The 13,785-nt window shown below is 38.8% G+C and overlaps 1 protein-coding gene across 3 annotated transcripts; it reads right to left on the bottom strand.

The window, feature by feature from the left end:
- Nucleotides 1-561: 561 nt before the first annotated feature.
- Nucleotides 562-11,799, bottom strand: wu:fi75a02 (uncharacterized). 3 transcript variants are annotated; one of them, XM_060863223.1, is made up of 9 exons: nt 11,650-11,799; nt 8,888-9,193; nt 7,981-8,313; nt 4,266-5,910; nt 3,843-3,899; nt 2,408-2,606; nt 2,191-2,324; nt 1,380-1,451; nt 562-1,275 (listed from the first exon to the last, which is right to left on the bottom strand). In XM_060863223.1, the coding sequence occupies exons 2-9, from the start codon at nt 9,165-9,167 to the stop codon at nt 1,017-1,019; spliced, it is 2,979 nt and encodes a 992-aa protein (XP_060719206.1). In that variant the 5' UTR covers nt 9,168-9,193; nt 11,650-11,799; the 3' UTR covers nt 562-1,016. The 3 variants fall into 3 exon arrangements, with proteins under 3 accessions (XP_060719206.1, XP_060719207.1, XP_060719208.1); XM_060863224.1 differs by having other exon boundaries at nt 562-1,272; XM_060863225.1 differs by lacking the exon at nt 3,843-3,899.
- Between the last annotated feature and the right edge of the window lie 1,986 nt (nt 11,800-13,785).

The raw sequence follows: 13,785 nt of genomic DNA, 5'->3' as shown, positions 1-13,785 counted from the left end.
GTAAGAGGCAAGTATACTACAAGACTCTTCTCTGTACTGGCACCAAGGTGGTGGAATGAACTTCCCCTAGAGGTCCGGACAGCTGAGTCACTGGCTATTTTCAAGCGGCGGTTGAAGACCTACTTATTCAGGAAACACTTCAACTAGCACTTCTTTCCTTATCTTTCGCATTTAAAAAAAAAAAAAAAACAAAACAAAAAAAACCCTTTGACACTTTTTCATTGTAACTTTGAACAAATGTTTTAAACTCATGGTATCTTAAGTATGTAACTTAGTGAGCCAGCATTAATGTATTCAATGTTAGAGATTTAAGCACTTATGTACGTCGCTCTGGATAAGGGCGTCTGCCAAATGCTGTAAATGTAAATATTAAATAAAACCACTGAGAAAAATGCTCCAATTTTGTAGAAGATAAAACTATACTTTCTTCATCATAGTGATTTCAGAGGGAAGATTTGCTCGTGTGTGACGTACCTTATCCAGTCTTCTGTATAATTCAAACTGTGCATGATTTCCCCAGTTTTTGACAGAAAACCAAAAAAAAACTTTCTTTAAACTGTGTAATGATATATGTATAGTAGATTTATTTGAATCTTAGCAGCTTACATTTTATTTCACACCACAGATGAGGTCTGGCATTGAGCAAATAAAACGGTTTTACAGTAATTCACAGAAAACTTATTTTACTTTGTCATAGAACACAAAAATCAAAAGGCAGCAGAACAATTACCGAAGCTGAGATTTGCTGTTGATTTTGCTATTAGTGTTTTGTTTTTTTTTTCCACTAGACACTGTAGGTCTGCTAACTGGTTCCTCAAGAGCTCTCCAGATTTTAAGCTTTCATAACTTCCTAAACTGTTTCTACTTCTACTCAAAGTCTCTCTAAATGAGAAACCTTCTGGTGTAAGGTTTTCTATAAAACCTAAAAGGATTGCCCAAGAGAGATGCTCCAATGAACCCTTAAGGATTTAAGCTAAGCAGGATAAGTGAAGAAGTTGTGTGTTGATGAAGCTTGACTAGTCCTCCAGTCCTTGGCGAATGAAGTAGTCCTCCAGTTCACTGAGTCTCTGGAGTAGCATGACATTCAGGTCTGCGTCTTTCTTTTTGGCTCTACGGGATCCCTTTAATCGCAGAGAACTTAGGTTGGCCTTGGCTTTGCGTTTACGTGGTAAGGTAAAATCTGGGAAATCTAAAACTCTCTTTCGTTTTTGATGGCCAATGCAAACCAGTGTACCGTTCTTCTCCTTTGGCTCCTCGAAGATTGTCTCCAAGCTTCTGGGAGAATGGAAAAGATGTGAGTCATTAAATTCCAACTGTGTAAATCAATATGCAATAAAACTGGATAAACAACAAGCAAGAAAGCAGCAATGAGTCCAGACCTGTTTGGAGTTGGAGATTTGTAATTCTTGTTAGTGTAAATCTCCTCCAGACTAAACTCCTTCTTCTTTAATCTGATTGAGAACAGTTTTCAGATGAGATACAACAAATTGTAACAGGAACTCAAAGCAAAAAATCCATCCTGATGGTTTGACACAAAAATCTTCTCAGCTACCAGGAGGAGATCAGAGATTAATGAACTTTTTTAATAAGCCAGCTTTTGAAGTCTCAGAGAGAGAGAGAGAGAGAGAGAGAGAGAGAGAGAGAGAGAGAGAGAAAGAGAAAAAGAGAAAGAGAGAGAGAGAGAGAGAGAGAGAGAGAGAGAGAGATAGAGAGAGAGAGAAACTAACAGAAAGACAGTGATGGACAGACAGATACAATTATTGATGGATTTATTTCCTTAATGCCATTTTTGCCTACATGTAATGAAGGGACTAAGAATATTAAATTGGTCTATGTAATTAAAAGAAATAATCTGTATAGAAAAATGCAGCAACTCATTACGAAGTAAAAGATTTAAAGCCGATTATTCACCATTTAGACATTAGATATTCTTCTTATTTATGCATAAATTTGAACATCCAGAACACAGAAGGGTTTCTGAATTTAGGGCATTTTGAATGAGTCCCAAAGTCTCAACGTCGTAATTAAATAAAAAGGTCTGTTCTTTGGGTTTATTTTATCTCTCTACGTTTTTCTGTAGAAATCACACCAGCTAACCCATGAGCTTCTGAATCACTAAACACAAACCCGAAATATTTTAATAGAAACATGTTACTGTGTCCTAGGGATCAGAGTCAGACACTGGCTCACCGCTTTGGTTTAGGGAGCCCCATTGGGGTGAGGTTTTTGTCTGGCTTGGGCACCGCCTTGCGGATGCGAATCTGAGAAACCCGTTTAGACCTTTGAGCTGGTTGCAACGAGGTGCTGGATTCATGAAGCTCCACCTATTGGAAACCAAAGTTATTAGAAACCAACACAGTAACACATATGTTGACTCAAATCCTGTTGTTAAAAGGGATGGAGATACCTGCTTGTCCTCTGCAGAAGCTTCTAGAGTCTTAAGATTTGGACCGGTTATGGACAAAGTGGACAGATTTTCAGAGGGGGGGACCTCCAACTGCAGAACCTCAACATTAAGGCTATATGGTGGAGTAATATCCGAGCTCACCTCTGGACTTATGGAGGTCTTTATGGAGCGACGTGGGGAAGGAGACACGCTAGGTTTCCTATATAGATTTAAAAAAAATAAATAAATAAATACTGAAATGATCTTGCTCTTCATCTCACGCTCAACACAGATTAGTCATTTGAGGTGAAAGCCCCAACAACTGCAACTGATAATTTAGAGCAGTGGTTCCCGAACTTTCTGCGTACATTCTGTGTACCCCCGCTCACTTTCGCACAGGTATGTTGTCAAGAAGGGCAGTAATGTTTTCAAAGCGTGATCTGCTAAGGCACGATACTCTGCACGCAAAGCAGCATGCTTCGTTTCTAAATGCCTACGTTAAAATGCTGGCTTCACGCAGTTAGCAGAGAGTACTTTTACACATATAACGCACTGTGGTTTGGGATTTTCTTCACTGCCAATGTATGTAAATGTATGTGTGTATGTATGTACGTATGTATGTACGCCTTTTTGATGGTCTTTCTGTGAATCGCTGAACCCGAGTTGGCGCCGAAACCTCCGATGAAGCGCTGTCTGTATCGGTGTTAACCGTAGCAGGGGTTGGAGAAACACCTTCAGCTGAAATGGAGGGACCTGAGGTGCAGTCAGAGAACTGTGGATCATCCAAGCTGCTGGGAGTCGATTTTCTTTCTGTGGCTGTAAATCTACTTTCGGTGGCCTAAATCTTTGCAGCCACTTATCCATTTTTATCTGCTTGTTAAATTATGCTTCGTTCCTAACCGCGTGCGTTGGAATTACATGCGGTACGTAAAAGACGTGCACTTACGCATGACACTTGAGTGGACACAGATTTTTGTTGACTGCAGATAGGGTAATTTGATTGGAGGTCATGAATTTGACCTTTTATGGCACTACCTGGCTACTTTGCTGTGCGTACACTAGAGGGGACACGTCTTTATATTTAGTCTGAGAAATACACGTCTGGTTGAATATTAGGTGCTGTATAATTACATTAACAGAACATTTCATCATTTTGTTCGCGTACCCCGTCCGTCACGTGCCGTACACCCGGGGGTACACGTAACCCAGTTTGGGAACCACTGATTTAGAGCAATCAAGGATTTCTATTACATGTTTTTCTTTGAGCTGACTCCATTTAATTTAAATATTTAATGGTTAAAGTAAAATGAATCAAAGAAGAAAAGCTCTATTGTATATTCACTGTGCCTCAGGAACAAAATAACCCAGAACACAGTCAGTTTCTTGATTAACCTTAAAATAAATTTATGATTAGAAAAGCTTAAAGGGAGCAGATATTTATTTGCATGAGACCCACCGCGTTGAAGTGGTTTTCTTTCCGGGAGGAGAATCTTGAGCGATTTGTTGAGCATAGCTAAGGATTAGTGTAAAAGAATAAAAGAATCAAGCGTCAGATTTCTCAACGAAAAAACAAAACAATCTCAAAGCAGCATGCAGGCATAAGTTTCTGATGAATCACAGAATCTATACAGTACTTTCAGGACATACTGCGTGAATGATTTAGCACTTTGATTTTGAATTGTAGAGAATTTACAAGAAATTTGGTTGCTTGCAATGAACAGAAGATTTTGTTTAACAGCACAAGTCATAAGACAGCATAAGGAAATGTAATTGGGTTATTTTTTTTCCATTTATTGGTTTTTGAAATACTAAACAAGTAGCGTGTGTGCTGCGATACATCTGAACAAGAAAAATGACCAATATTAACTTGATTACTCACCTGTGATCATTGTCCAGACCTGGTGGGCTGGAGTAATCAGCCAGGGGCTGAACAGGAGAACATTTGGTCTGAGCTATAATCTGATGCTTCATAGTATTGAGCAAAGACGAGGAGGAGGATGTGATGGAAAAATGGGGGCGGATGTGCGGTAACCCCAATCTGAATGACGCCGGAGAGGATATGGCTAACACTGTGCTCAGGCCTGCTCTAGGAAATCTTCCTTTTCTCAAAACAGGCATAGGGAAATATGTGGGAGTCTGAAATGTCTGTGACGTACTTATCAGATGAAAGAGTGGTGAGGAAGGGAGGGTCAGGTGGACATGTTGCTTTGAATGAAATGGGTGAACACTGTTCTCGTGTCTCACAACAGGCCCCCAGGTGTCCATTTTTAACTTTGGAAAGGGTAGGAAGACCATGTGACTGGTGTTAAATGAAGGCCATTTAGAGACGGAATGGTGGTGTTTAAGTTTAGACGCGATTATGTGGTAACTCCTCAGAGGTAAGACATTCTTGATGGAGGATCTATTAGGACTCAAGCGGCAGGCAAGGTCATCCAGGTGATTTAGAAGATTTGTCATACTGAGGTTAGACCGGGTTCCTCTATGTAGCAGTTTTGTTGGCCCATTCTTCAGACCTGACACTTCTGAGCCAGTCCAGGGCAAAAGAAATCCCATATCTGAAAGGCAAGTCTTGTAAGACTCCAAAGTTCCAAACACCCCTGGGGTGACTAATGTGTGATTGGGATATGGGTAAGATTTTATCCTTAAACAGGTCAGTGTTCCATTTTTTGAGGAGAACTGGGAACCTATAACCTTTGAGAGTTTCCCTTTTCCCATTCCACTCTGATTTGTCCGCTCATCAACATCAGGATTAGAAATATCTCCTAAAGGTAAAGCGTTGCTTAAACCAGGCATGATCTCTGACAGGGATGGGATTTTGAACAAGGTAGGAAAAGATACAACTTCAGAAAACGGCCACTCTTCTTTTTTGGTTATTGTACTAGAACCCTTTGAAGACAGAGTCATGATCAAGGGAGCAGGACAGGTTTCAGATTGGTCAGCAATACTAGACTGGCTGACTAAGTGAGACCTAGTTGCCATCAAGTCTGGTGAGGGATGTCTCAACAGGATAGACGTTCCTTCTGGCTTACAATTTTTAACACCAGAACTTGAATCTGGACCAGGATCCTTGCACGAGTTTCCGTCCCCTGAACTTTTAAGAACTTCACTACTGAAAGAAGGCACCTTAAGTTGTGCTGATTCATGTAAACACTGAATGCTTGCATCCAAGCTCATGATAGACTGAGGCTTTAGATAACAAAGTGGCTCGTTTTGGTCGTCTCGTTTGTCCGTTTTACCGAGCAGCGTATCCTGTTCCATGTTCAAGTCTTCAAAAGCCGAAACCCGTAAACAGTCGCCAGCTCCGAAAGCCGTATTCACCTGTGCAGATAAGCTTCCATTAAGTCCCGGGTGGACCAGGAGCTCGACGTTATGATTACAATCAGAGTTATGTGCAGAGAAATCGATCGCTGTCCCTGAATCAATCCATGGTTGGCATACAGCATCCCTACTTCCATGACTAACTGATCCCTGAGAGGATATCTTGTATATGTCACCATCTTCCTTTTCCTCAAATGAGAGACTTTCTGTAAGAATGCAACAATGAAATCCGTCAACTGTCAAGATATTTCAATATTTCAATAAGTTTCTTATTAAGCGGAACTCTTTCATTGTTCATTGATAGATTATGTGACAAAATATCAACCAGATGAAACATTTCTCCAGATTAGGCCATCCTTAAAAATATTCTTGTTTGCCGTAACCCGACCGACCCTGTCAATTTAGGACCGACTCAAATTTTTTATTTTTATTTTTTTGCTTTAAGTCCGACCGACTTGCCGGTTGTAAATTTGCGTTAAGACCGACCAATTTTTTTTTTTTACTCTTCAAACAACTAACACAAATTCTATTGTTCGAATATCTATTGCACGAATCGATTGGACCAAGTTTCGAAAACGAAAATAGGAAATTGATTTTAACGGCTTCGGACACACACGCATAACAGCAAATAATACTTCTGCACAATGTTTCTCTTTTTACAACAGAAATGTGAATGGTGTGTTCGACCGAAGGCACGGGTTGAAGACCCAGTCAGTGACGTCACGATATGCTAACTTGTTTAAATTCATACCTACGTAATCACCATCACCAAAATTGTACTTTTTTTTTTTTTACACTGAAACTTGAAAAAAAAAATATATAGACCTACCTACCGACCCCTTTTTTTTTTTTTTTTTTTACTGTTACTGCAAACCAAAATATCTTTAAGGATGGCCTAATAGTTCATAAAGGGATGGACATTAACATTTAAATATCTGGTATCTATCTATTCAGCTATTTTAAATGAGCTTTCATTTTATCTGTGGTTTATTAAAATTAGAAAAAAAGGCGAGACTACTCAAGGCTCGCCCTTTTTGATGTTTATTTTGTCTATTTGCTATATTACAGACACTAACTTAGAGGTGTTTAGTCTACTTGTCATTTGTATTACAAACATCTTTGGTGGAGTCTTATTGGCTTTTTACACCTGGTCACTTCATGCGTGTTCTGTGATCAGATAGCTATCCGATCGTAAAAAGACCAGGTCTAAATGCCCTCCGAAACGTTTTTGAGACGGATATAAATCCGATCGTTAAAACCACTTCAGGAGGTGGTCTGGGACACATTTCAGATGAAACTGGACAAGTGTAAATGAATGTGGTTGTTCAAGCCACAAACGTCAGCACTATACTCCTCCCAAATGGAAGTACGGCACTCGCAGGTGATCTTTCATCCAGGTGTCTCGTTGGGTCTTAATGCACTTCTGCCACCAGTGAAAATGCAGCAAACAGTAAATGCTGATTTTTGTAGCATAACCGTCGTAACGAGTTTTACCGTCTTCTTTTTCATTGCATTCTGAAAACCGCATACACCAAAGCGTGTTCCATTTCAATTACCCTGGAAATGAGGTAAAATATATGGGCATTTTGGGCGGTAGTAGAAAGATCGGATCGATATCCGATTCGCTAAGACGCATTTATGTGGCCTAATGTAAATGGAACAGTTTTAACAAATCAAATAGCTATCGGATCAGAGAAAACACATGAAGTGACCAGGTGTAAAAGGCCCTTAAAGCCTTAAACAGGGCATAGAGCAAACCCTTGGAGTACTGGGCGTTTTTTTCAGGAAACTGATAAGAGTCAGGGTTTGCTGTTCCACAATTAGAAAAAAAAACCACAGTAGCAACCAATAGGTAAAATTAGACTGTTGGTCTATTCTATGTGATATTAAAACCAATCACAGACCAGACAAGAGGAAGTATTTGAACCAATGATGCATTAAGTGTTTTGTTTGCATGCACATCACAGTTAAATTATGGATGGGCGTTTATTTTAGAAACTGAAACTGATGTTCAAAAGATGTAGTTTTATTTTGACTTAAAATGTCTTTTTTTGTTTGACATATACAACCAGCTTTGCATTGTAGTTAACCAGTTTAATATAATAATAAAAATTGAAGCCTTTACTTTAATCATAAGGATTTCAAGTATTCTCTTGATATTTAACAAATTAAAGATTCAAATATTAGAATAGCAAAAATGCTTAAAACGCCCATCCATAATTTATCTAGTGATCATTTCACCTATCCAAAGTCACTTTTTGACAAAATATTTATACCACAAGTGCTGGATGGTGGAATACTCGGAGCAGCCGACGTGCTCGGACACCCAGCAGTGAGGTTTCTTCCCAGTAGGTTGACTTCGCTGTGAAGGAGGGCTAAGCTTTTTCCATGTGCATTGCCCTGAACATGCAGCTGCTCGATCCTTTGCTCGACTGCCTCGAGACGCTGGCTCAGGACACCGAGCGTGCCTGTCAGCAAGCGCTTCATTTCATTTTGATGAGCAAAGAGAAAGCGCTCCAGAGAACCAAGTTGCTCTCCTTTTGGACATCCGGGAGGCGAAGCCGTTAAGGTCTGCGTCGGTTTCCATGCTGTGGTTCTGAACATGTCCGCTAATAGAATAAACGAGAAATAAACGACGGTTGAATTGCATCGAAATTATAACCTCTGCTGTTTTTCATCATGATCTTTAGAGGGCTTTCACACACCAGGAGACTGCAGGCCACTCCACTGCGGTAACCATAGTAACAGCAATGCTAAGCATAGATAGTAAAATCTAACGTGAACTACGTGGTTATTTTAAACTCCTACTAAACTTACAATACATACCAATATACAATGAATGAGTACATTTTATTTTAATATGAAGCAGGCATGTGGATTCTGGATGTGTGAATTATTTTGCTCAGCCCTTTGCCTCTCTTTGAAAATTAATAGAAAATGATTGTAAAGATACATATAGACATGTATAAAGATATATATACACAGTGTGTATATTATATATATATATATATATATATATATATATATATATATATATATATATATATATATATATATATATATATATATATATATATATATATATATATATGTATATGCTGAAATCTGAGCTGCTTATGCCATAAGAAAAATACAATATTTTACAGTCTTTCTAATACTTGCTAAAAAGAAATGCATCTTTACCTTCATCTGTGCCAGCTTTGAAATTAGTATTGTTGCCCAAATCACCATTCAGTTCTGAAGAAGACTGTTTCGGCTGTTTAGCAGCATCCAGGAAAACAAAACTTGATGTCTGAGGTTCCTGAACTGAATACATCATTTCATCTTCCTTCCCAGTCTCTGCTTTTGCAGTTCCTCTGTAGGCCATCACCAACAGGTCTTGATAGAGTGCAGACTGGGGGCAGGGACCAGTTGAAGCAACCTGCCGTGTTTCGTTAGTATCGGCCAGAGGGTTCGATAACATCTTCAAGGACTGATGGACCAGAAACTCTAGGGTGGGGAAAATATATTACACATCTTAAGTGTACAAAGCAAGTGCCTGAGACAGGATACAAGTGAGCAGTTGAGGTCTTACTCAAAAATAACAACCTAGTCCACCTTAAGTGCCTGAGACAGGATACAAGTGAGCAGTTGAGGTCTTACTCAAAAATAACAAACTAGTCCACCTTCTACCAAAATGCACCAATCTGCGCCATTCCCTTTTCTTCCCCATTTCAGTACCCAATAATGACCCGATGCCAGCATCCTCACAGTAAGCAAGTTTTCTCTCTACACGGCTTACTTGTCAAATGCTGCGAATGCCAGCGGCAACAATGTGCCATTTTTAAGACCAATGGTATTCCGCATTCTAAACTGTGACATACTTAATGTAATGTAAATTCTCCACTCCAAACTCCTAAGGCCTTCCATCTGTCAGTGGATCACCAGCTTCCTGACAGGCAGGAATCAACAGGTGCGACTGGGAGGTGTTACCTCCAGCATTCGGACAATCAGCACTGGCGCTCCTCAGGAGTGTGTCCTCTCCCCACTTCTATTCTCCCTCTACACTAATGACTGCACTTCAAGTGACCAAACTGTTAAACTCCTGAAATTTACAGATGATACTACGCTCATCTGTCTCATCCAAGATGGGGACGAGTCTGCATACCAGCAGGAGGTGAAGAGGCTGGTGCTATGGTGCAGTCAGAACAGCCTAGAACACCTTCAAAACTGTGCAGATGATAGTGGACTTTAGGAAAGACCCCTCAAAACTACTCCCCCTCACAATATCCAACAGCCCTGTGTCATCTGTGGAGGCCTTCAAGTTTCTGGGCACTACCATTTCCCAAGACCTAAAATGGGAGTGCAGCATAAACTTTCTACATCAATTAAGGAAGTACAGTATGCCACAGGAGCTGTTGATGCTGTTCTACACTGCAGTCATTGAGTCTGTCCTGTGCACATTCATCACCATCTGGTTTGGAGCAGCAACAAAACAGGAGAGAAACAGACTGCAACGCACAGTAAAAACAGCAGAAAAAATAATTGCCACCCCCCTGCCCACTCTCCAGGAACCAGAAACCGGGCAGAAAAAAATCACTACTGACCCTTCACACCCTGGACACAAACTCTTTCAGCTCCTCCCTTCTCTCAGGCGCTACAGAACTTTGCTTACTAAAACTGCCAGATACAGGAACAGTTTATTTCCCCAGACAATCACCCTGATTAACAACTCACCATAATTATATTCACTGCTTCATAGCATAAACACTGCATTATCAGAACTGTCAGTCATCACATCATCCGTATACGTTACACACACTACTGCTGCTGTATATTGTACAAAAAGCATAATATTACACAATATTGTTATTTGCACTTCCATGTACCTACTTACTCACACTTTATGTACATAACTGATCACTCATATATTCTGTATTCATATTTAATACTCATATCTACTCTATCACATCTGCATTTTCTTGTACAGTCTGTATTATCTTGTATAGTATACTGTTATTTATGTCTGTACTTTTGAGAGAGTCACAAACAGCTGGAACCAAATTCCTTGTGTGTGTTAACACACTTGGGAAATAAACCTGATTCAGATTCTGATTCTCATGTAATGGATCCGATACGGGACAAGCATGCGTATAAACCTGAATCATTTAATATGAAATCTGTTTATATCCATGCTTAGTCTTTTGTAAGTATCAGAAGCTATTTCTGATTGATTGATTGATTGATTGTCACCAGCCTCTGAGCTCAGATTATAGTCTGCTTAGAGTTTCCTCATGTCTGTGTGGGTTTCTTCCAGCTTTGCCTGTTTCTCTCAATTCCCCAAAAACATAGCTGTCAGTGGGTTGACTATGTCAAATTGCCCTTAGGTGTTAGTGTGTGTGCAATGCAGTAGTCTGGCTTCCCCTTATGTAGTTTTCCCCATGACACTCAGTAACCATGATAAAGTGCTTACCGTAAATGAATGAATGAATGAATGAATGGATGAATGGATGAATGGATGAATGAATGAATGCATTGATCAATAACTGACTACAGCTATTTCTAACAAACCATACATTCCTCTTATATTAGATGCCATACCTTTATATGTATTTGAGTTATTCAGTGCAAAACAAAACAAAACAAAACAAAACAAAACAAAACAAAACAAAACAAAACAAAACAAAACAAAACAAAATGCAGTGCTCTTGATAAACAACGCACGTTTGGCCTTCATGTGAGTTCTAGCAAGTCTGTAGTCTATAAATGTCTGCAATTCGATGCATTCATGTCTTAGGATCTTACTTGTCCTTCATGTTTCAGAAATACAAAAGCTTTTTTTAACACCAGGTTAAAAAACACGACCTAAATGCCATTAGATTGCACAGGATGACTTGGCTTCACACATGAAAATCAGCCATCTGATATATACACGAGGTTTTATTTCAAAAATAACTACTGCATACCTTAATGGACTGTCAATCAACGACTCTTAGTCCATCAGTGCCAGCTCTAGGGACAAGATGTTTTCTTTAAATTCGCTGATTACTTCTTGATCCATGTCTGTGTGTCCTGCTGGATGGAAATCGCAACAACTGTTTCCTGGAAACATTACTTCCGGTCCTCTCGTAGCTCGTATCCGATTGGTTGGTTTCAGACGGCAGTCGCAGCTCATTGGTTGTACGGTTTTACGCTTAAATGAAAACACTTTACTATGTTCAGTGTCCAGTTTGTCTTATTTAATTAAATCACGTTGTGTAATTACTTTTCTCTTATTTACTCTTATTACTTTTCTAGTATTTTGTTTACATTATATGTGAAACTGTAATAGACAACACAAATCTATCGACCAAAAACTTGTTCAGAATTCAATTAGATTTAAAATATTTTAATTCTAGCGTTGATTGAATTATTAATTCAATCAACGCTAGAATTAAATATTTTAAATCTTTTACAGGTTAATCTTTACAGCTACAAACCTTTACATGTTCTTTAATAATATATATATATATATGTGTGTGTGTGTGTGTGTGTGTGTGTGTGTGTGTATCTGTGTACATGCTGTGTACCTACATATGTACGACATGTAATATATATAGGTATATATGTAAACATATATAAAGCATGTAATATGTGGACCTTCCTGCTGCTGACCAACTTTATGGAGAGGCAGATTTAATTTTCCAGCAGGACTTGGCACCTGCACACAGTGCCAAAGCTACCAGTACCTGGTTTAAGGACCATGGGAACCCTGTTCTTAATTGGCCTGCAAACTCACCTGACCTTAACCTCGTAGAAAATTTATGAGGTATACAGTATATGCCAGACCCAACAATGCAGAAGAGCTGAAGGTCACTATCAGAGCAACCTGGGTTCTCATAACACCTGAGCAGTGCCACAGACTGATCGACTCCATGCCATGCCGCATTGCTGCAGTAATTCAGGCAAAAGGTGCCCCAACTAAGTATTGAGTGCTGTACATGCTCATACTTTTCATGTTCATACTTTTCGGTTCGCCCAGATTGGCCCAAAATCCTTTCTTTGTATTGGTCTTAAAGTAATATTCTAATTTTCTAAGATACTGAATTTGGGATTTTCCTTAGTTGTCAGTTATAATCATCAAAATTAAAAGAAATAAACATTTGAAATATATCAGTCTGTGTGTAATGAATGAATATAATATACAAGTTTCACTTTTTGAATGGAATTAGTGAAATAAATCAACTTTTTGATGATTTAATTTACAAAATGCAAAGTGAGCAAACAAAAGAAGAATATAAATCAAATCAATATTTGGTGTTATTACCTTTTGCCTTCAAACCAGCATGAAGTGATGGCATGGCCCCCACAGAGCCCTGATCTCAACATCATCGAGTGTGTCTGGGATTACATGAAGAGACAGAAGGATGTGAGAAAGCCTACTGTACATCCACAGAAGATCTGTGGTTAGTTCTCCAAGATGTTTGGAACAACCTACCAGCCGAGTTCCTTCAAAAACTGCGTGCAACTGTACCTAGAAGAATTGCTGCTGTTTTGAAGGCAAAGGGTGGTCACAGCAAATATTGATTAGATTTAGATTTCTCTTTTGTTCATTCACTGCATTTTGTTCATTTATGAAAATAAATGTTTAACACTTCCATTTTTAGAAAGCATTCTTTGTTTGCAGCATTTTTTCACACCTGCCTAAAACTTTTGCACAGTACTATATATATATATATATATATATATATATATATATATATATATATATATATATATATATATATTCAATTCAAGTTTTCAATTCAAGTTTATTTGTATAGCACTTTTTACAGTGGACATTGTCTCAAAGCAGCTTTACAGAACATAAACATAGAACAGAAGATAAACATAAGGAGTAGTATAAAGAATTAATATAATAAAAATTCAAGATATATATAGTTCACAGTGTGTATGTATGTATGTATGTATGTATGTATGTATGTATGTATGTATGTATGTATGTATGTATGTATGTATATGTATTTATCCCCAATGAGCAAGTCTGAGGTGACTCAGGCAGCAGTGGCAAGGAAAAACTCCCTTAGATGGTAAAGGAAGAAACCTTGAGAGGAACCAGACTC

The sequence above is a fragment of the Tachysurus vachellii genome, chromosome 26 (assembly GCF_030014155.1).
Source record: "Tachysurus vachellii isolate PV-2020 chromosome 26, HZAU_Pvac_v1, whole genome shotgun sequence".
Classification (NCBI taxonomy): domain Eukaryota; kingdom Metazoa; phylum Chordata; class Actinopteri; order Siluriformes; family Bagridae; genus Tachysurus; species Tachysurus vachellii.
Note: the sequence above shows the minus strand (reverse complement) of the source record. Positions and strands in the feature narration are given on the sequence as shown.